This window comes from Chiloscyllium plagiosum, unplaced genomic scaffold (assembly GCF_037043375.1).
Source record: "Chiloscyllium plagiosum isolate Xiang-an unplaced genomic scaffold, Cpla_swu_hap1 HiC_scaffold_3, whole genome shotgun sequence".
In the NCBI taxonomy this organism is placed as follows: Eukaryota; Metazoa; Chordata; class Chondrichthyes; order Orectolobiformes; family Hemiscylliidae; genus Chiloscyllium; species Chiloscyllium plagiosum.
Genome location: NW_028270141.1, coordinates 62,596,184 through 62,618,810, shown reverse-complemented (window position 1 = coordinate 62,618,810; position 22,627 = coordinate 62,596,184). Strand labels below are relative to the sequence as shown.

At 40.0% G+C, this 22,627-nt stretch overlaps 1 protein-coding gene across 5 annotated transcripts in view; it reads right to left on the bottom strand.

Annotated features, from left to right (window-relative positions):
* Positions 1–22,627, bottom strand: part of ccm2 (CCM2 scaffold protein) — a 127,541-nt gene that overhangs the window by 4,232 nt on the left and 100,682 nt on the right. For 4 of the 5 annotated variants that reach the window (XM_043682484.2, XM_043682476.2, XM_043682486.2 and 1 more), the window contains 2 exons: positions 22,128–22,325; positions 3,337–3,439 (listed from right to left, as the gene is read on the bottom strand). In XM_043682484.2, coding sequence (XP_043538419.2) covers positions 3,337–3,439; positions 22,128–22,325 — 301 coding nt within the window. The remainder of the gene's footprint in view (positions 1–3,336; positions 3,440–22,127; positions 22,326–22,627) is intronic. The other variant, XM_043682487.2, reaches the window with a different exon arrangement.

Sequence of the window (22,627 nt, the reverse complement as noted above, 5' to 3'; positions counted from 1 at the left end):
GATAATTGAAGCTCTTTCTGGGTTGGTGGGATCTCGACAAACAGGATGGTCTTCACCTGAACCAGGAGAGTACCAATATGCTTGGTGGGGGTGAAATCTGCTAATGCTCTTCAGATGGGTTTAAACTAGTTCAGCAGGGGCATGGGAACCTTAATTATACTATGAGTATACAGGAGGTTGAGTGTAGCGAGGTCAGAAATAAGGTTTCAAAGTCACAAGAGGGCATCAGCAAGCAAGAAGTTGGTTAGAAGTGTGTCTACTTCAACGTCAGGAGCATTTGGCATAAGGTGGGTGAATTTGCAGCATGGTTTGGTACCTGGGATTTTGATGATGTTGTCATTTCAGAGACATGGATAGAGCAGGGACAGGAATGGTTGTTGCAGGTTTCAGGATTTAAATGTTTCAGTAAGAACAGAGAAGGTGGTAAAAGACAGGTGGGGGTTGATGGTGTGGCATTATTAGTCAAGGACAGTATTACAGTTGCAGAAATGATGTTCGAGGACTCATCTACTGATGCAGTATGGGTTGAGGTTACAAACTGCTGGGAGTTTTGTATAGGCCTCTGAATTGTTCTAGAGATGTAGAGGGAAGGATAGCAAAGATGATTCTCAATAGGAGCAAGAGTGACATGGTAATTGTTATGGAGAGTTTAACTTTCCAAATATTGACTGGGAATATCACAGTTGAAGTACTTTAGGTCAAACAGTTTTTCTCCAATGTGTGTAGGAAGGTTCCCTGACACAGTATGTAGACAGGCCAACAAGGGATGAGGGCCACATTGGAGTTGGTACTGGGTAATGGACCCAGCCAGGTGTTAGATTTGAAGGTAGGTGTGCACTTTGGTGATAGTGACCACAATTTGGGTATGTTTACTTTGGCAATGGAAAGGGATAGGTATCTATCACAGGGCAAGAGTTATAGCTGATGAAAGGCAATTATGATGCATTTAAGCAAGATTTAGATTAGATTAGATTCCCTACAGTGTGGAAACAGGCCCTTCGGCCTAACAAGTCCACACCAACCCTCCGAAGAGCAATCTACCCAGACCCATTCCCCTAACATTACGGGCAATTTAGCGTGGTCAATTCACCTGAACTGCACATCTTTGGATTGTGGGAGGAAACTGGAGCACCCGGTGGAAACCCATGCAGACATGGGGAGAATGTGCAAACTCCACACAGACAGTTGCCTGAGGCGGATACATAAGATGGAGAAGGAAACTGCAGGGGATAGGCACAACTGAAATGTGGAGCTTATTAGAGAAACAGCTACTGCAGGTGCTTGATAAGTTATGTACCTGTCAGGCAGGGAGGAAGTGGATAAGCGTGGGAGCCGTGGTTTACTAAAGAAGTTGAATGTCAAGAGGGAGAAAGTGGCTTATGTTAGGATGAGACGTGAAGGCTGTTAGGGTGCTTGAGATTTACAAGTTAGCCAGGAAAGACCTAAAGAGAGAGCTAAGAAGAGTCAGGAGGGGACATGAGAAATCGCTGACGGATTGGATCAAGGAAAACTAAGGCTTTCTATAGCTAGGTCAGGAATAAAAGAATGACTAGAGCAAGATTAGTGCCAATCAAGGATAGTAGTGGGAAGTTATGCATGGAGACAGAGGAGATAGGGGAAGTGCTAAAATGAATATTTTTGTTAGTATTCACACTAGAGAAAGACAATGTTGTCAAGGAGAATACTGAGATACAGGCTACTAGACTAGATGGGATTTCTCACAAGGTGGAGGTGTTAACAATCCCAGAAAGTTTGAAAATAGATAAAGTCCATTAGGCCAGATGGGATTTATCCTAGGATTCTCTGTGAAGCCAGGGAGGAGATTGCTGAGCCTTTGTCTTTGATCTTTACATTGTCATTGTCTACAGGAATAGTGCCAGAAGACTGGAGGATAGCAGATGTTGCTTCCTTGTTCAAGAATGGGAGTAGAGACAACCTTGGTCATTATAGACCAGTGAGTCTTACTTTGGTTATGGGTAAAGTGTTGGAAAAGGTTATGAGAGCTAAGATTTATAATCATTTAGAAAAGAGTAAGTTGATTAGGGATAGTCAACATGGTTTTGTGAAGGATAGGCCATGCCTCACAAACCTTGAGTTTTTTTGAGAAGGTGAACAAACAGGTGGATGAGGATAAAGCATTTAATGTGGTGTATGTGCATTTTAGTAGGAGTTTTATAAAGTTCCCCACGGTAGGCTATTGCACAAAGTACAGAGGTACGGGATTGAAGGTGATTTGGCAGTTTGGTTCAGAAATTGGCTAGCTGAAAGATAACAAAGGGTGGTGATTGATGGGAAATGTTCATCCTAGAGTTCAGTTACTAATCGTGTACCGCAAGGATCTGTTTTGGATCCAATGCGGTTTGTCATTTTTATAAATGTCTTGAATGAGGATGTAGAAGGGTGGGTTAGTAAATTTACGGATGACACTAAGGTCGCTAGAGTTGTAGATCGTGCCAAAGGATTTTGCAAGTTGCAGAGGGACATAGAAAAGCTGCAGAGCTGGGCTGAAAGATGACAAATGGAGTTTAAAAGCAGAAAAGTGTGAGGTGATTCACTTTGGAAGGAGTAACAGGAATGCAGACTACTGGGCGAATAGTAAGATTCTTGGTAGTGTAGGTGACCAGAGAGATCTTGATGTCCATGTACATAGATCCCTGCAAGTTGCCACCCAGATTGATAGTGTGTTAGCTTTTATTAGTGAAGGGATTGAGTTTTGGATGTGGAAGCATTGGAAAGGTTCAGAGAAGATTTATTAGGATGTTAGTTGGAATGGAAGGAAGGTCTTATGAGGAAAGGCTGAGGGACTTGAGGCTGTTTTTGTTGGAGAGAAGAAGGTTGAGAGGTGACTTAATAGAGATTATAAGATAATCAGAGGGTTAGATAGGATGGGCAGCCTCTTTCTCCAGATGGTGATGGCTAGCATGAAGGGACATAGCCTTAAATGGAGGGGTGATGGATATAGAGCAGGTGTAGATTTAGTCAGAGGGTAGTGAGGGTGTGGAACAGACTGCCTGCAACAGTAATAGACTCACCAACTTTAAGGACACTTAAATGATCATTGGATAGACATATAGATGAAGGTTAAATGGGCTTCAGATTGGTTTCACAACTCGGCACAACATGGTGGCCAAAGGGCCTGTATTCCACTGTAATGTTCTATGCTCTAACATGCAAACTCCACAAAGCCAGTTGACCAAGGGTGGAATTGAACCCAGGTCGTTGTTGCTGTGAGGCAGCAGTGCTAACCAATGAACCACTGTACCACTCCATTCCAGAACTGTTTCTGGAGTTTGGTCTATAAAGTACTAGAAGCATTTCTGGAATTGTCAAGCCAACCTTTGCAGTTGGATGGTGTTCTCTCTTTTTTCAGCTCCACATTCTATAACTGTGATCATGGTAGACTGCTGCAGTGCGAGGTACAGATGATCTATTGGAATTTCTTTTGTGAAGGAAATAATTTTATAATGATCATCCAGTGCAAAAGAATACAAGCTTACAGTACTGTCAATCGTTACACCTCTTTCAGCCAAAAACATTCGAACACATTAAACATAGGACTCAGTTGGCTATTTGTCTCAGAACCACAAGCCTTTTAACTATTCATTGCAATAGGCTTTATGTGGTTACACTCCAGACTGCTGCTAACTTGACCTACTCTTGGGAAATAAAGCAGGGCAGGTGACTGAGATCAGTGGGGGAGTACTTTGGGGCCAGTGACCATAATTCTATTAGTTTGAAAATACTAATGGAAAAGGATAGAGCAGATCTAAAAGTTGAAGTTCTAAATTGGAGGAAAGCCAAATTTTGATAGTATTAGGCAAGAACTTTCAAAAGTTGATTGGGGGCAGGTGTTCGCAGGTAAAAGGATGTCTGTAAAATGGAAAGCCTTCAAAAATGAGATAACGAGGTTCCAGAGACAGTAATTTCCTGTTAGGGTGAAGAGCAAGGCTGGTAAGTGTAGGGAATGCTGAATGACTAGAGAAATCGAGGAGAAAGTGAGGACTGCAGATGCTGGAGATCAGAGCTGAAAATCAGGAATGAAGAAGGGCTCATGCCCGAAACGTCGATTCTCCTGCTCCTTGGATGCTGCCTGACCTGCTGCGCTTTTCCAGCAACACATTTTCAGCTAGAGAAATTGAGGTTTTGGTTAAGAAAAAAAAAGGAATCATATGTCAGGTAGAGATTGAGTGAATCCTTAGAAGAGTATAAAGACTGTAGGAGTATACTTAAGAGGGAAATCAGGACGACAAATAGGGTTAAAGAAAATCCAAAAGGAGTTTATAAATAAATTAAGGACAAAAGGGCAACTAGGGAGAGAACTAGCTGCCTTGCTGATCTTGGAGGGGGAACTGCAGGAGATGGGGTAAATATTAAGCTAATATTTTGCATCTGTGTTTATTGTGGAGAAGGATATGGAAGATAAAGAACGTGGGAAAAATAGATGGTGACAGCTTGAAAAATGTTATTATAGACGAGGTGCTGGATGTCTTAAAACACATTTAAAAAAAAAAACGATAAATCCCCAGGACCTGGTCAGGTGCACCCTAGAACTCTGTGGGAAGCAAGGGAAGTGATTGCTAGGCCCCTTGCTGAGATATTTGTATCATCAATAGTCACAGGTGAGGTGTCAGAAGACTGGAAGTTGGCTAACATGGTACCACGATTTAAGAAAGGTGGTAAGGAAAAGCCAGGGAACTAAAATTTGGTAAGCCAGACATCGGTGGTGGGCATATTGTTGGAGGGAATCCTGAGGGACAGCATCTATATGTACTTGCAAAATGCAAGGACTGATTAGGGATAGTCAACATAGCTTTGTGCACAGGAAATCGTATCTCATGAACTTGATTGAGTTTCTTGAAGAAGTAACAGTATTGATAAGGGCAGACTGATGGACATGATCTACATGAACATTAATAAGGTTTTCGACAAGGTTCCTCATGGTAGAGGGGTTGGCATGGTTAGATTTCATAGAATATAGGGAGAACTAGCCATTTGGATACAGAACTCGCTTGAAGGTAGAAGACAGAGGGTGATGGTGGAGGGTTGCTTTTCAGACTGGAGGTCTGTGACCAGTAGTGTGTCATAAGCATTGATGCTGGGTCCACTGCCAATATATCAATGATTTGTATGTGAACATAGCAGGTATGGTTAGTAAGTTTGTATATGACACCGAAGTTGGAGGTGCAGTGGACAGCAAAGGTTACCTTAGAGTACAATGGAATCTTGATCAGATGGGCCATTGGGCTGAGGAGTGGCAGATGGAGTTTAATTCAGATAAAATGTAAGATGCTACATTTTGGAAAGGCAAATCAGAGCTGGACTTACATATTTAATGGTATGGTCCTGAGGAATGTTGCTGAACAAAGAGACCTTGGAGTGCAGGTTCATAGTTCCATGAAAGTGAGGTGACAGGTAGATAGGACAGTGAAGACTGTGTTTGGTATACTTTGCTTTGTTGGTCAGAGTATTGAGTATTGGAGTTAGGAAGTCATGTTGTGGCTTTAGAGGACATCGGTTAGGCCACTTTTGGAATATTGTGCACAATTCTTCTCCCCCTATCAGAAGAACGTTGTGAAACTTTAAAGAGTTCAGAAAAAGTTTACAATGATGTTGCCAGGGTTGGAGGATTTGAGCTATAGGGAGGCTGGGGCTGTTTTCTCTGGAGTGTCGGAGGCTGAGGGGTGACCTTAGAGATTTATAAAATCATGTGGGGCAAGGATAAGTGTGTGTGGGTGGGTGGGGGGGGGGGGGGGGATTCCAGAATTGGAGGGCATAAGTTTAGGGTGAGAAATTTAAAAAGGGGCAACTTTTTCACGCAGAGCTTGGTGAGTGTATGGAATGAGCTGCTAGAGGAAGTGGTGGAGGCTGGTACAATTACAAAATTTTAAAGGCAGCTGGATGGGTATATACATAGGAAGGGTTGAGGCATATGGGATTACAGTGGGGATATCTGGTTGGCCTGGACGAGTTGGACTGAAGGGTCTGTTTCAGTGCTATACATCTCTATGACTCTATGGTGGGGGAATTAGTGTTTGGGTAGACTTGTGAGGTGGACCCTGAATCCACCCTAATCTGAATGGGAAATTAAAGGTGTACTAGTGATATCAATCAGACAGTCAGCACCAAGGCAGTCCAGTTGGTATTGCAACATACACTTTGAAGCTTTTACTTGGAATGGTAAAGGCGTCATTTTCTAAGCTCAGCAAGCCCTCCAGCTCTTATCGTACCTTGGAAGAATTTACAGGTTGAGGAGCAACCTGCTTGCACATTACGAATAATTCTTCCTTAGTCATCAAGTCTTTCAGTAGGATACAAATCCATAACTCTGCCTCAAGAGGCAGGAATGCTGCTCGTTTTACCAAGATCTCCATATCTCAACATTTGAGAAAAAGACTAACTCATTTAAATTGTACATGGTGGCAGATGAAAAACAACTTTCAGTTCTACTGGAAAGACCAAGATTAAAGGATAATCACAAACAATGGTTGAGATAAGAAATTACAAAAAATATAGAAAACGCAGGAAAATAATTTGCAGAGATTGCCACATTCACCAAATTTCTAGTGAAGCAGCATCCACAAGTTATTTTTCAAGAACTAGACAGTTGTCTGAAAAAAGTAACTTTAAAAGTTTTGCATGTAAGTAAATTGGATTGACTAAGTAACTCTAAGGGGGAGAAACACTGCAGACCCCATGAGATTTACTGTCCTAAAGTCTTTTTTGAAAACAAAAATACTTACATTACCTGTTATGAAACATTGGTGATCCAAAAAATCCTGGCCAATTATTCAATAGCAGCAATGTGTGGTGATACATATTATTTGAATAAAATGCTCACAAAACTCCTTTTGAAATAGCACAAAAATTAAGGCACAACCTAATAGGGACAGTAATAGAACATGCATGAATCAGCCAATTTTACCAAACCTGTGTGTTTCACTGAACTCTGGAATACATAATCCACCAGAAATCAGTGTAATGCCTACTCTGGCAATTTGAAAATGATATCCCTATGCAAGTTCAAAGTGTTAGGGCACTTCATTTGCAATTGAAACCTTAAGTACGAATCATTTTAAGATTCCCCAATCTTGACTGAAAATGCTCCTCTGCTGCACTCAGCTGGAAGTGCTTTAATACTGCAGTTTGCTCCAGGGGCTGCTAACCCAAGAATAACTTTTATAAATTCTAAATTTATTTCACAGTAGTCCTTCGATTTTTCTTTTAAAATCACTAGGTTAAGCACAATACAAAAAGTGCAAACTAAATTAGCAACTGTATAATTTAAACACAGCTGTAAATTATTAGCACTGATTTTTTACAATTGTCTACATCTCCCAGTAACTTTTGTGAAATCATAAAACACCATGCATGGAAACATTTAGGCATTTTCCCAAAGTTTATGCAGATTTCCAACATCACAATAGGAATTTAGGATAACTTGTAGAAGTTCTGAATCATTAATTTTGTGTGTGGGGTTGTCTTGTGCAGCCAAACCAATCAGTTGATAATTTGCAGAGTATAAAAAAATCTTTATAGACTCCAACTGGTTTATGATCCTAGACATCAATATTGTGGAACCTGATCAAAGTAATAGCTCATCACATGCAAGTTTCAGCATTGGCTGTCACCACCTAAAAAACTGTAGCAGAACAAAACCACCTAATATTCACCTGCTATGGTGTAACAGCATTCCTAACTCTTGACCAAAATGGCCTAGGTTTAAGATCCTCCAAATCCAGAAATGTATAACAACATTTCTGAACAGGTCAATTAGAAAATGTCCACAAGGTTGTTCTGTTATAACGCATTTTGTCAACGCAAATTCGCTATAACACAATTGACAAATTAGGGACACTGTTTCTAAAGTGCAAACTTTTAAAATGTGTGTTGGCTGGAATGCAAATACAGCACCAATACTTTAAATGCTGCTTCTAAAGAGCAATTTATCTGTAACATTGGGTTGCACAAGAATGCAGCCATTGCATTATAGAAGAACTGACTGTATTCATCCAACATTTTTTGTGGGCAGTTTGCAATGCAAGTCTGAATTTAAAAATGTGGCCAAGAAACTCAGCAGGTCTAGCCAAGTTTATTACTGCTCTCCCCACAAAGGCTGCCGGATCAGATCCTCCAGCACTGCTTTTATTTAATATCTTCATCTGCAGTATTTTGCCTTTGACCCATTGGATAGTAAGTAGGGACCAGACAATTAAGAGTTTTTGCAGGAACATTGCTGGTTCAGCAATTAATTCAAATCATACACACTTAATGCTATGGTATTATGTTACATGCTAACACAACGAATTGTTAAAAGGTCAGTTGGAGATGGATTACAAGAAATGTTCATAAGTTCACTACTGCCTTCTACATAGGCTTTCTCCTAGTTTACGAATCTCAGCTTCAGCCCAGTGTCATTCAAGATGAGCTTTGCAGAAAGTACAATAAAGATTATGGGAAAGCTGAGAAATAAGGTTGGTGTAACACTACTACAAGGGTCTTCATATTAAACAGAAAAAAATGCTGAACTCTTCTTTGAAGGCTTCTTACGTGAACATAATTCACAAGGCAGGAATTATCACTCCATTCTGCTGGAAAGGCAGCTTAAGTGGAAATATAAAGTGGCATGCTCTTACTGATGCAATCACTTTGTTACATTGTTGGTATAGTCTAAAGTCTCACAAAATTCACATCATAAGAAAATAATAAATATGAGCATGAGTAGGCTATTTGGGCTCAAATTTGTTCCATGGCTGATTTAATTGTGACTAACTTCAATTCCCTGCCCAACCCCTTAACATATAATCCCACTGTAAATCAGTAATATGTATGGCCTGCTGATTCAACAGACTTAGACTCAAAATCAAAAGAATACAATTTCTGACCTAGATCCTGTTGAAAACAATCAGTTTCGATGGGATTCCACTTTAAAAAAAAAAGAGCTTTTTTTTTCCCCTTTCCCTCTTGCATTCTTCAATTTGTATGCAGGTTCACAGTAATCATACAATGCAGGGATAGCAGGATTGGCAACAGGGGAACTGGGGAAGGTAACAAACAGTTAATTGGAGTATACATTAGCATTCAGAAGGCTAATGTTAATTTTCCAATGAGGAGGGTGTTACAACAGGGGTAGAAGGGAGAAGTGGCGGTCAAGTTGGAGATGGCCAAAAGGTTTGAGTGTTAAGGAGGAAAGGTCAACAGCTTGTTTGATTCTTTAGTATATACTACACTGGAATAGATTGTCTCAAATGCTACAATGCAACATAACAGACATCTCATCAGCTCGAGATCAAAGAAATTCAGAGATGCCAGTATTGAGACTTGACGTTGTGGCTTTTTAACGATGCTTCCCAGTTGAGCTGACAGAATGATGACCGGGGTGGAGTTTGGTTAAGTGTAGATCACAATACCGATTTGTAATTGGTTGGATGCACACACTCAAAAGAGGATTATGCTGTAGTCGTCTAAGGAGGAACGCAAATATTTTCCAACTAACCCGGTCAGAGATTTATTGTACACATTACACTGGAGCAGGTGGAATTGAGCTTGGGCCCCCAGGCCAGAGATAGGGATACTATCACAAGGGTACTAAAAGTGACTGCATAGAATAGGGCTACATTTAGCAGTGGGCAGTTACGTACATGGAATTAGATGTGCTAATGTATCAGGTGATAATGCAGCCAGTCAGGTTGCAAAGCACGATTTAGCACAGGGTTCTAATCAAAGTTAAAGATCACAACACTAGGTTATAGTCCAACTGGGTTATTCAGAAGCATTAACTTTTGGAGCGTTGCTCCTTCATCAGGTGGTTGTGAAGTATAAGATCGTAAGACATGGAATTTATAGCAAAAGTTGACAGTGTGATGTAACTGAAATTAGATATTGAAAAAGACCTAGATTGCTTAAGTCTCTCATCTTTTACAATGATCATTTTGGTTTGTTCTTTCATATGTAAATCACAGAACTTTGTTAATGTTACATTCTCACATGAACTTTAACATTAGATTCCATGTTGGCCCAGATAATGCACTGAAGTTGTGAGGTGCCCTGTGGAAAGCAGAATATCCTGGACTGCTTAAGTGTTCAGACTGATTCTAATCTAAAAAAGGGATTTACAAAAGCTTACATGGATCCATGCAGTTTTTCAGCAAAATAAAATGTATTTCTGCAAGTACAAATTCACCCCACAAACTTGTGTTCACGCTGGGGGTGGGGTACGAGCGTCTATACGAGACGGTGTGTGTGACAGAGTGTAAAGAGGTACAAATCTGTAAGAGGGTGCGTGAGTGTATATGTGAGCTATGAGAACTTGCGTACGAGGGAGTCTGTAGGAGTGTGTGTCTGTGGGCGCATGTGTGTCTGTGTGCACGCATGTGTATAGTGCAGTGGGGTCACCTGTAAAGCGATATGAACCCAAGGTCCCAGTGGAGGCCATCCCCATGGGGTCCAAACTTGGCTATCAGCCTCTGCTCGCCTATGTTGTGTTGTTGCCTGTGCCAAAGTCCGCCTTGGAGGATGATCACCCGAAGGTCCGAGACCGAATGTCCTAGACCACTGAAGTGTTCTCTGACTGGGGAACACTCCTGTCTTGATTGTTGCGTAGTGTCCATTCATCCATTGCTGTAGCCTCTGCTCAGTCTCACCAACGTATCATGCCTCAGGGTGTCCTTGCCTGCAGCATGATACAGACGTGGCCGAGTCACACGAGTACCTACCATGTACATAGTGGGAGGTGTCCCCATGTGTAATGGTGGTATCCGTGTAGACACCCTGCCACATCATGCAGTGTCCATTGTGACAGGATTGTACAGTGTTACCCTGAAAGCTAGGCAGTTTGCTGCAAACCTTTTTTGAGGTGGTTGTTTAAAAGGTGAGAAGTGGAGGCGCTCATCCATATTGACAGTATGTTGCAGGCTGTAAAAAACATGGCATAGTTTTTCGGTTCCTGGGAAATACTGGACAATGAAGGGTACCCTGTCAGTTGCAGCGTCTCTCTATGCAGGTGGTGGTTATGGTTTCTCGCTGTGGCAAGTCAGAAGTAGTGGTTGATGAGTTGAGCATCATATCCCATTTTTATGAGGGTATCCTGGAGTACTTCTAAGTTCCTATCATGTTCCTCCTCTTCTGAACAGATCCTGTGTATGCGTAGGGCTTGACTATAAGGATGGCTGTTTCAATGTGTTTCGGGTGGAAGCTGAAGTGTAGCATTGTGAGGTTATCCATGGGTTTGCAGTAGAGTGATGTGCGGAAGTGCCTGTCCATCAAGGACAGGCATGTGTCCAAGAATGAGACAGATACTACAGAGTAATCTATGGTGAGTTTGATGGTGGGATGAAACTCATTGTTAGCATGTAGTTGTTTCAGTGACTCCTCACCATGGGTCCAGAGGAAGAAAATGCCATCGACATACCTGGTGTATAGCATTGGTTGGAGATCCTGCATAGAGAAGCAGTATTGTTTGAATCTGTGCATAATTATGTTGGGGCACAAATTTGGTCCCCATGGCTGTTCCGTGTGTCTGGATGAAAAACTGGTTGTTAAAGGTGAAACGGTTGTTGTTGAGATAAAGCGGATGAGTTGTAAGGCGGTGCTCAGAGATTGGCAGTTGTTGGTCTTAAGTAGAGGCTGTTGCCACAATGCCCTCATTGTGGGGGATGCTGGTGTAGTGTTGAAACGTCCATTGTGACAAGAAAGGTTCCCAGTTTGACTGGTCCATGGGTGCTGAGTTAACGCAAGAAATCTGAAGATGGGTTTCAAGATGCCTTCGACATAGCCAGAGAGGATCTCACACAGGGTCCCACTGCCTGATACTGTGAGATGTCCTGGTATGTTGGCTTTGTGCATCTTCAGAAGGCAGTAGAAGTCACTTACGCAAAAGTACATGGGATCCCATGTTGCCCCATGGCCGAACACTTCAACTCCCCCTCCCACTCAAAAGACATGCAGGTCCTGGGTCTCCGCCACCACACCCTAATCATGTGACACGTGGAAGAACATCTTCTGCCTTGGCACCCTCCAACCACACAGTATCAATGTAGATATCACCAGTTTCCTTATTTTCCCTCCTCCCCCCCCCCCCAACCTATCTCAGTTCCAATCTTCCAACTTGACACCACCCTCATGACCTGTCCTACCTGCCAATCGTCCTTCCCACCTATCCACTCCAGCCTGCCATCTACCTATCGCACTCTCAGCTACCTTCCCCCAGCCCCACCTCCCTCACGTTTACCTCCCCACCCCCTCGGCTCATTCCTGACGAAGGGTTCTTGTCCAAAACATTGATTCTCGTGCTCCTCTGATGGTGCCTGACCTGCTGTGCTTTTCCAGCTCTCAACTGACCTCCAGCATCTGCAGTCCTCACTTTCTTCTAATGAAAGGTGCAGAGGAACAGGAAGAGTGGCAATGAAGACACCTTACATTTTCCTAGACAGAAAATGCTGCACAGCAATCAAAATGCTCAAACTTCAGTTCTCGGGCAGTATAATCAAGTGTGCATCTGATATAATACAAAGGAATGAAAAATGAACAATTGCAGCTAGTGTTATTTAGTTGCTGGTTTCATTTGGAAACTTGAGCGCTGTAGACATCACCAAATATCAATTGATAAATGGGTAAAAGAGCAACGCACGCCAAGAGAGAGTACCAATAAGAACTCAAGCTGATTCCATGAAAATATACACTACAAACTAAAAAAAAGGTCGCATCCAGAAATCCATATTAAAATGGCAGCAGTGCCATAACACTTCAGGATTGAAGTATTTAAATAGCAACTAAACCTAAAGTCATGCACTTAATGTATTGTAATAGAAGGTTTAAGCGTACAGTTTAAGCGATCTTGCTGGCACAGAAGGATTTTTGCATGGTTACAAAGTGTGTTTGAGTTATAATTCCAAGATTGAATGACTAGTACTTCAGAATTACACAATTTTATGACACATCAGTTGGAGCTGTCTGATTCTAAGGAGGTCAATAAACAGTATGCAGGTAATCTGAATGGCAAGAGATCAGGAAGGGGTGTGGTTAAATGAGATCAGGATATCTTTACACACCATTTACTGAAGCAAATATTTAAGCACATTAGGTGCTGAAGGCAGCAAATGGTGTATTGGCCTTTATTGGGAGGATTCGAGTTTGGAGCAGATACTCTATCAACAAGACATAGATCCTTGTTGAAAGGACATCTGGAGTATTGTGTATAGTTTAGGCCTGCTTATCCGAGGATGGATATGTTGGTTATGGGGGGGTACATAAAAGATTTAGAGGACTAATTCCTGAGGAGTTTGATGGGTTGGGGTCCAAAACTAGGGGTCTCAGTTTAAAGATACAGGCCATTTAAGGTCCAAGACAAGGAGAAATTGCTTCAAGTGTGGAAAACCTGTGAATCATGTGAAAGCATTGAGACCAAAACATTGAATGCTTTCAAGGAGGGCATTAATTTTGGCCTAAAAAGACTGCTGCCAAATCTCAAATGTTCATATTTATATAACACAATTCAAAACATCCCAAAGTGCTTTTCAAACACTGGATCCTTCAGTCCTCTAACCTGTTTCAGCAATTAGGTAACAATTCATTTATATCTACCCACTTGACCATACTCCTTGAATACACTGAAAAATTGTCAAATGTTTGAAACATTCAATTCACAATCAACCTCTAACAGTTGAAAGGTTCATTTCCAGACGTTTCGTTACCTTACTAGGTAACATCTTTGGTGGACCTCATGAGAAGCAATGCTAAAAATTCCTGCTATTTATACGTTTGAATTTCTTTGGGTTGGTGATGTCATTTCCTGTGGTGAAGTCACATGGATGTTTTTTTGTGCTGTCATTGTTGTTACTTTGTGTAAGTTTGTCTAGTTTTTTGTCATTTTCTGTGTTTGTTGTGGTCTAATATTTATGGCTTGCTGTACTGTGTCTGCCCATTCATGGTCTGTTGCATGACCTAGCAAAGATTTTTAATGCAAAATCTCCCTGTTGTATTTACTGAGTTTGTTGTGGGCATCATTAATCATTTCTCGAAGTGTTCTGCGGCCGTTTTGCTCTGCTATTCTTATGGCTAGTAGGGTGTTAAGGAGAGGTTTGTATTGAAGACATTTAGGTAGTACCTGTTTCCTTAGGCATTCGTGCAGAAGTACAGCTGTTCGCAGGTGGCGCTCTGTCGGATGGCATTTGTTTCCCATTTTCGGGCCAGTTTTAATGTTTTGCGCCCATTGGTCTTAGCGAGTTTCGAGAAGATTTGTAGCGCAAGTTGAGGTTTTGGATGTAGGTTGGCTCGCTGAGCTGAAAAGGTTCATTTCCAGACATTTTGTTACCTTACTAGGTAACATGTTCAGTCGACCTCATGCGAAGCAATGCTGAAAATTCCTGCTTTCTATTTATATGATTGGGTTTTTGGGATTGGTGATGTCATTTCCTGTGGTGAAGTCACTTCCTGTTCCTTTTCCCAGGGGGTGGCAGATGGGATCCCAGTCAATGTGTTTGTTGATAGAGTTCCAGTTGGAATGCCATGCTTCTAGGAATTCTCATGCATGTCTTTATTTGACTTGTCCTAGGATGGATGTATTGTCCCGGTCGAAGTGGTGTCCTTCCTCACATCAAGTTAGTGGACCTATGCTTTTCCACCTACTTCACCTTCAACAACAAAATTTACAGACAAACCAATGGAACACCCATGGGATCTCCGACATCCGGGTTCTTAGCAGAGGCAGTAATGCAACGACTTGAGCAAACAGCTCTGCCAACCATCCAACCCAAACTCTGGGTCCACTACATGGATGACACCTTTGTCATCACTAAACAAAACCTTCAAGATCATCAATAATACCCTTACTGGCATAAAAGTAATTAAAAGAGGCAGAAAACAACAAACTGCCATTCCTAAATGTCACAGTAGAGCAAACAGGAGCGAACAGCCAGCGGGGAACTTCAAACCAGCATCTAGAGAAAAACAACACATACAGACCAAATATTGAATTACAAAAGCAATTATTCCAACACCCACAAATGAAGCTGCATCAGAACATTTCAACGAGACAACACACTACAGCACAGAGGAACTAATCAGAGCAGAGGAAATCACCTATACCATGTATTCAAAAAGAATGGGTACCCAATGAACACAGTCCACCGATTTCTCAGCCACAAACCCAAACAAGCAGACAAAACACGTCCAGAAACCCTAGCCACTCTCCCTGGCAAAGACATCCCAGAAATGACTGCCAGACTACTCCGAACCCTTGGCATCATGGTAGCCCACAAACCCACCAAGACACTAAGACAGCAGCTAAGGAACTTGAAAGACCCTATACAGACAAGCAAAACTAACGTCACTTACAAAATACATGCAAGGACTGTAACAAACAGGCATAAAAGTAGCCAATAGGATACATGAACACCAACTAGCCACAAAAAGACATGACTCTCTCTCACTAGTATCCTTAAAACAGATGAGGAAGGACACATCGACTGGAACAATACATCTATCCTACGACAAGCCAAAGACACACACACAAGAATTCCTAGAAGCATGGCATTCCAACCAGAACTCTACCAACAAACACATCGAGTAAGACCCCATCTACCACTCCCTGAGAAAAGGAACTGGAAGTGACTTCACCACAGGAAATAACATCACCACAGGATATGACATCAACCCAAAGAAACCCAAACATATAAATAGAAAGCAGGAATTTTCATAATTGCTTCGCATGAGGTCCACTGAAAATGTTACTTAGTAAGGTAAAGAAATGTCTGGAAATGAACCTTTCAGCTCAATGAGCAAACCTTCCTTCAAAAACCTCAACCTGAGCTACAAATCTTCTCCAAACTCGCTACAACCTCTAATATTTTGATGGAGAAAGACCCAAATTTCCCCTATTCTTTGGTAATATCAAGAAACATTTCATAAAAACCTAACTAAAATTTTAGGACTTTGTGCCCTTGCTTAAGACTCTTTACCATGGGAAAGTAGTTTCTTTATCTAGTCTATTAGATACTTGGATCATTTTGAAAACCTCATCTATATCAGTACTTAACCTTCTATTCTCAAGGGACTATTATGGCATCTGCCTTAATAAAGTAGATAGGATGTCATTCTAGTGAATTCACACTATGCCCCCTCTGAAGTGCAAGCACTATTGCAATGTATGAAATGCAGCAGTCAGTCTTCACATAGCAGGATCCCACAAATAGCAGTACTCTAATTATTAAATTCCAGGATAAATGTTACTCAGGGAGTGGTGATCAAGGGCAAGCATAGCTTCCCTGCTCTCCTTTGCAATACTACTATAGGACATCACATGTTAAAGATAATGTCTGTTGGTGCAGCAACCCCAAACCCTTCACAGAAGCCCAAGTCAAAATCTTTACGCCAATACACTACCTCTCACTCCCACATCCTTTATTTCCATTGCTATCAAATCCTACCAAGTACAACCCCAAATGCCCCAAAACTTGTTTTTCAAGGCCACAGAGCTAATTGTGCCTTTCATAAAAGATGCACTTTGTCCAAGTGAAGAAACTTCATTTACAGGTGAGATATGAGTTTCAAATGAGGAAATTATTTTCTTAGAGCTATAAAGAAATAGTGACTCAAAAGGCCCATTTAAATAACATGGAAAATTATTCATGATATTAATAAATTGGACTATCAGTACAGAATTTTTAAAATATTAAGTGATCTGTGAAACATGCACATTCCAATTGAAAACAAGAATAATTTAAGTTAGACAGAATCAGAGAAATAGATCACACTCCTGATTCCTGACCTCCAGTCAGAACTGGAAAAGGATAAGAACTGCACAGATTTTATTCAAGTATGGGGCAAAAATGAAATGAAATGAAGGGGTGGAGAAGAGAAGAAAGTGTAAAAGTCAAAGTCTATGATGGGATGAAAGATGGATCAAATTACAAATTGGATGATGGTGCAAGGAAAAGTGGTAACAGAACATCAAAAATTGATGTGTCGAGGGGTTATCAACAACAAACTGAATCATGACCAGTACAGCTGTTTGGGGAATAAATGCAAAATTGTTGAACTCAACAGTACAGTTTTCTGGACACAGAGGTGGTGTTATTTCTTAAGCTTCTATTGAACTTCACTGAAAAGCAACTATAAAAGACAACTGGAAGCTTAGAACCACATCTTCAGATTGCATGGAAAATCAAGAAAACAAGCATCCATTCTGTACTGGTCTTCCACTTCAGAGGGCATGACACTATTCAAAGCTTAAATCATTATTTTATCTGGAAGATGCATTTGGAAACCCAGTGTGATAGAGAAATAAACTCAAAATGTCATTCAGTATTCTTTTAAAAAAAAAAATTGCTCAAAGAGAAAGGGACAAGGGAAAAGGAAAACAATATATTTAAATGGTGTCAGAAAAGAGTGATGTGAATAAGGACACTGTCAAGATAGGAGAGGATAATGGAAACTCAGGTCACAGATCTGGGAGGGAAATATAGCATCATCAGAACAGATGCGATAGGGACAAACAAGGAGGATGGGGAGAAAAGTCTTCAACAGGAAACAAGATGAAGTAACATATCTATAAAGATATAGTGAAAGGAATCAAAGGGGAGAATTAATGATAAACCAATTGGTGAAGTAGAGGGGAAATTTGAAACAAAGTTGGTGACATTTTCCAGTTTGGCAGCTGAGGAAGAGTCATTAATAAATGTTAGGACTGAAAGAGTTTTTCCACATGTCCCATGAAGATTCAGGCCAGTTACAAGACTAAATTTATTTTCATTGCAACATGTCTTATTTGGGGGAAGAGGACAACTAAAAAAGAACCTGTTCATAAAGCAAACATTCACATCAGACGGAAAAGCAAACATTCACATCAGATGGTAGCAGAGGGGTTTGGGTGCAGATGTTTCCTGTAGATGTCCCAAGATGGTCAATTGTTTTCAGGTGTCTATTTCTTTTATGAATGCATACTTATTAATTGTTTATTATATCAGTTTGTAGACTGTTTGGTCCACTTTATCATTGTATACATCGCAGTTTATAAACTGAACCAACAATTAAGCAAAGAGATGCATCTGGAGCAGTGTTCAGTTATGGTCACCTTGCTTTAGCAAGATGTTATTAAACAGGAGAGTGGAGAAGAAATTTACAAGGTTGTTGCCAGAACTTAATGGTCTGAACTATTAGGAGAGGTTGGCCAAGCGAGGACTTTTTCCTTTACAGCGTAGGAGACCGAGGGGGGAACCTTATAGAAGTGTCTACGGTTATGAAAGGCATGGATAAGATGACTTCACCCAACCTTATTCCCCAGGGTTGGGGAAATCGAGGACTCAAAGGCATTAGTTTAAGGTTAGCAGGGAAAGAATAAAAAGGGAGCCTGAGGGGCAACTTTTTTTAAAAAAAAAGTGTGGAATGCATAGGAATGAGCTACCAGCGGAAGTAGTTGAGGTGGGTACATTAACATTTAAAAAGGTATTTGGAAAAATACATGGATAGGAAAAGTTTAGAAGGATATGAGCCAAGTGCAGGGTAATGGGGTGAGCGTTGATGGACATGTTGGTCGGCTTGGACCAGTTTGGATCAAAGGGATTGTCTCCGTCCTGTAGGACTCTAGCTCTACACTAAAACCATCAATATTTGATAAAACTGACTTCCTGCACACCGTGACTAAGGCACTGCAGATTTCTTTGGATTGTTATGGCTATAAAATTAAAAAAACAATTTTAAGGTAAATTACTAGTACACACATAAGCAACATGAAGAAAGGAAACATGGAGTAATGTTAAGAATTTGACCAATAGGTATAACAGAAACATGACGAAGATGCAAAGTCTCCTTTATTAAACAGATTGGACATAAATAGACCCCAAAATAAATACGCATTTGACCTAAAGTGGAATATTACAGCTCTCGTACTTGTGCTAAAGACAGTCATAGTCCCTATGGTTAGGGAATAATATTGACCTGATTAATATTTTTGGCAAACATGGCCGGAATTTGCATTAAGCAAATAATGGATATTGAAAGCAAATCTGTACAAAGTAAAACTCAAATTATTGCATTAACATGCTTCACTGACCAATTATCTATTTTATACTTGCAAGTGCGAAATGTACTGCTGTCCCAAAATACCCTGCAAAGATAAATTCAGTTCTGTCATCATGCCTTTTAACAGGCATCAGGAATAAATATTACATGAAATGTGCTGTTTTACTGTGTTATCCTTTATCACAATTATAATACTGCTACTTTTAAAGCAAAACAATTAAACTATCAAAAAAAATCCGGAAATAATTGTTCCACTCTCACTCACCATTACACCTACCTCTCCAGTTATCCTGATTTACTGTTAGATTTATAACAGAAAGTGACCCCATCCAGAATGGGGCAGGTGATTAAAATTAAATGTCCTGCATTCAAAGTAACAATTTCCATGTTATCCTTGTCCACCTCAATGCTCAGGTAATTTCAGTGGCATCACTGAAGAGAAAATTTATTACCAATGCTGAAGGAGAAAATATAGTCAAAAAGTGTGGTGCTGGAAAAATACAGCCTGTCAGGTAGCATCTGAGGAGCAGGAGAGTTGACATTTTAAGCATAAGCTCTTCATCATTCCTGAAGAAGAGCTTATGCTTGAAACATCGACTCTCCTGCTTCTCGGATGTGCGCTCTTCGATGCTACACTTTTTGACTTTTATCTTCAACATCTGTAGTCCTCACTTTCACTCAGGAAAAGATGATATAGCTTGACATTCAACCTTTACAATAGCCCAAGCTAAAGGCTTTACTATTTAAACAAGCCAGATCATGAAACCGAAATGGTGCTGCACTACTGATATACAAGTCAAATGATAGGTGTGTTTGTAGTAGCTTGCATGGTTAGATTGCTTTTTCATTGAAGCAAACTGGTGTTGGAATCTCAGCCTTGGCTTATCTGTATTTGAACTTCTGGGCTGTGCCAGATAAACCAGATAATTGATTGAGAATAGTTGGAAGTAGTTGGCCAATGGAACAAACAGTAGACTGCACTTTGAAAAAAGTAAAGCATTACAAAACATGCACAGGTCCTTTCCTGCTACAAATGTGAATTGCTTTAGCAGATATTCTATACAGTGTAAAAATGATAAATCACAAACAAAATCGTACATATTTGTACATAAAGTAAATGGGCAACTTTCTGAACAGACTGGAGGAAACAAAAGATCAACTTCAGTCAAATGGAGAAATGGAACAAAACATCCGAGTAAAATCATGGCAAGTGATGCAGAAAACAACATCTAATATTCATATCCAAAGAGGGTAGCTTGATATCCCTTGTACCTGAAAAGTTCAAACATTTACATCTTCTTGTACTTGAAATATTTCACTGATACGCAGTTGTATTTTACCCTACCTCCATCCTAATATTTAAAAGACAACAATCACCATAACGACATGGTACACACAGCCACTTCCTTCAGTAAGTACAATTAATTAAGCATCCAAATCGGGAAACCCACCATGCAGTCTGCCAGTACAATGCCAGTGGTTTTCAACTCATTAATATCTGAGTTTACGACACTAAAATATTTTGAAAGGGACACTGAAGTGAATTTAACAGATCTTACTAGAGTATAATATTACATTTAGGTTTACAAACCAAGCATAAAATTAAATCACCTGAAGCACTGTTACCAAGTTACTTCACTACAAACTAATGAATGGGATATTGAAGCATCTGACAACACTCCATAAAAAAGTTAGTGGCTCCAAAGACCATTATACTGGCAGTAATAGCAAATCCATTCTTTCAGATTGATCTTGAGGTTTTCTTGTTTCCACATGCTATGCATATTAACTTCATACATTCTACCCACTGCACACTATCACATATACATACAATACAGTACATCTATTGGTAAAATGTTGAGTCATGCCAATAAACAAATAGAATATTTAAGAAAGGTTGTTTAAATGCAGTATAAATACAGCATCCAAATTGACTATTAACCAAAATTTGAAATTGCATCTCCAGTTTCATGAACATTTTTCTTCCTTTTAAATTTCATTAAATGGGAGAGTAAATACAGCATATTACATGAAAAATTTGCATGGGCTACGATTAAATAGCCCTTATTTTTTAATTAGAATTTAAAATTTAAAAATCCTTGCATTGGGTGTGCAGAAATAGAAAGGACATTTTGAAAAGTATCAATATACAGACACACCATTATGGTGCACCTTACTGTTCATTTCACCAGAACATTAAACCTTTGTATAAAACTCTACAAGTTTAAATGATAATGCTTTCCCTTATTTGAAAATGGAAGTAGAGCATAAATATTGCAGGAATAGCAGATAACTGCAGGAATTTTTAAAGCAAATATTTGAAAGCAGAACATAAAATCTGCAGCATGGTTCTCTTCATTTAAGAAAAATGCCAATTTTTCTTCTGTCAATTGTCTTTACCAAAATTTTAGTTATTTGCAATCACAATAATGCACTCCAACTATATACAAGCTCAACTTTCACAATCACATACCAGCTTTTCTGCACCTCCCATGAGAAGAATGGAAATATGTTGCCTAGTTTAGTCACAAGGCAAATTTCAGCAGCTACATTTGAATATGCAGCCAAGATTTACAGGAATTCAAAGTGTGCAGTATTATTTGCAAGCACCAGACATCACCTCATGCTGCAACATCATAGAGCAGAAATGGGACATAAATTTCAACTTCTTGGAGCCTTAGATTGAAAATGAAAAATCTGTCCAGAAGTGAATCAAATCATCCCTGACATCACAGTATACTGCAATATGTAACATTGTGCAGTTCAGATACAAAACCACGTGAAATGACAAGGAAAGTCTTGCTCACGACTGGAAGAAGCAAGCCTAACAGGTATTTGCTTTGTTACAAAAGGTTTCAATACAAATAAGCAGTTTTTCAGCGATAAAAAAAGTTATGGCCTGATTTCTTCATTTTTTAGAAATGTTTTAACAATCCATTTAAATATTCACATTGTAGTAAACTTCATTTAAGAACACATCGGTATAAGAAAGAAGTTTGACGGCTACTAACTGGATGTGCAAATTTCATTTCAAGATGAATCATGGTCCATACTGCAGCCAAGGGCCTCTATATCATGGCTAATATCAGAGATCATTCTATCCCATTCATCACCTTCAGAAGGCACAGACTGATCATCTGAGCCTGCAGTTGCTCCATTGCCATTTGTAGTTGAATTGGATGCATTACTCAAAGTCCTTCTGTATCGGCCAAAACTGTCCGTTATAATGCCCCTTCCATCCTTGACACCAATAGTTTCAAGGAAATTTTCAAAATGTAAGCTGTCTTTTTCTGGAATGAAAGGTCGGAGTCCTGGAAGATAAAAAACATGACTTTTTTACAAAAAAAAACAGAAGCAAACCTCTTAGTAGAATTTTGAATTAATTTTTCTTTTATATACCCAACACCTCAACCCACATTTCTATTGAAGAGGAAAACAACTATATCAGTCTGCATGCATTCAAATGTCTAAAATTTACAAATTGGACTTAAATATGGTAGAATGCATAGTAAAAATAATCAGATCTGTAAGTACATTTCCAGCATTGCTAATTGTCAATTGTTCAAGACCAAGTCAGTCACTACAGTGCAGCGGTTGCCTTCAATTTACACTT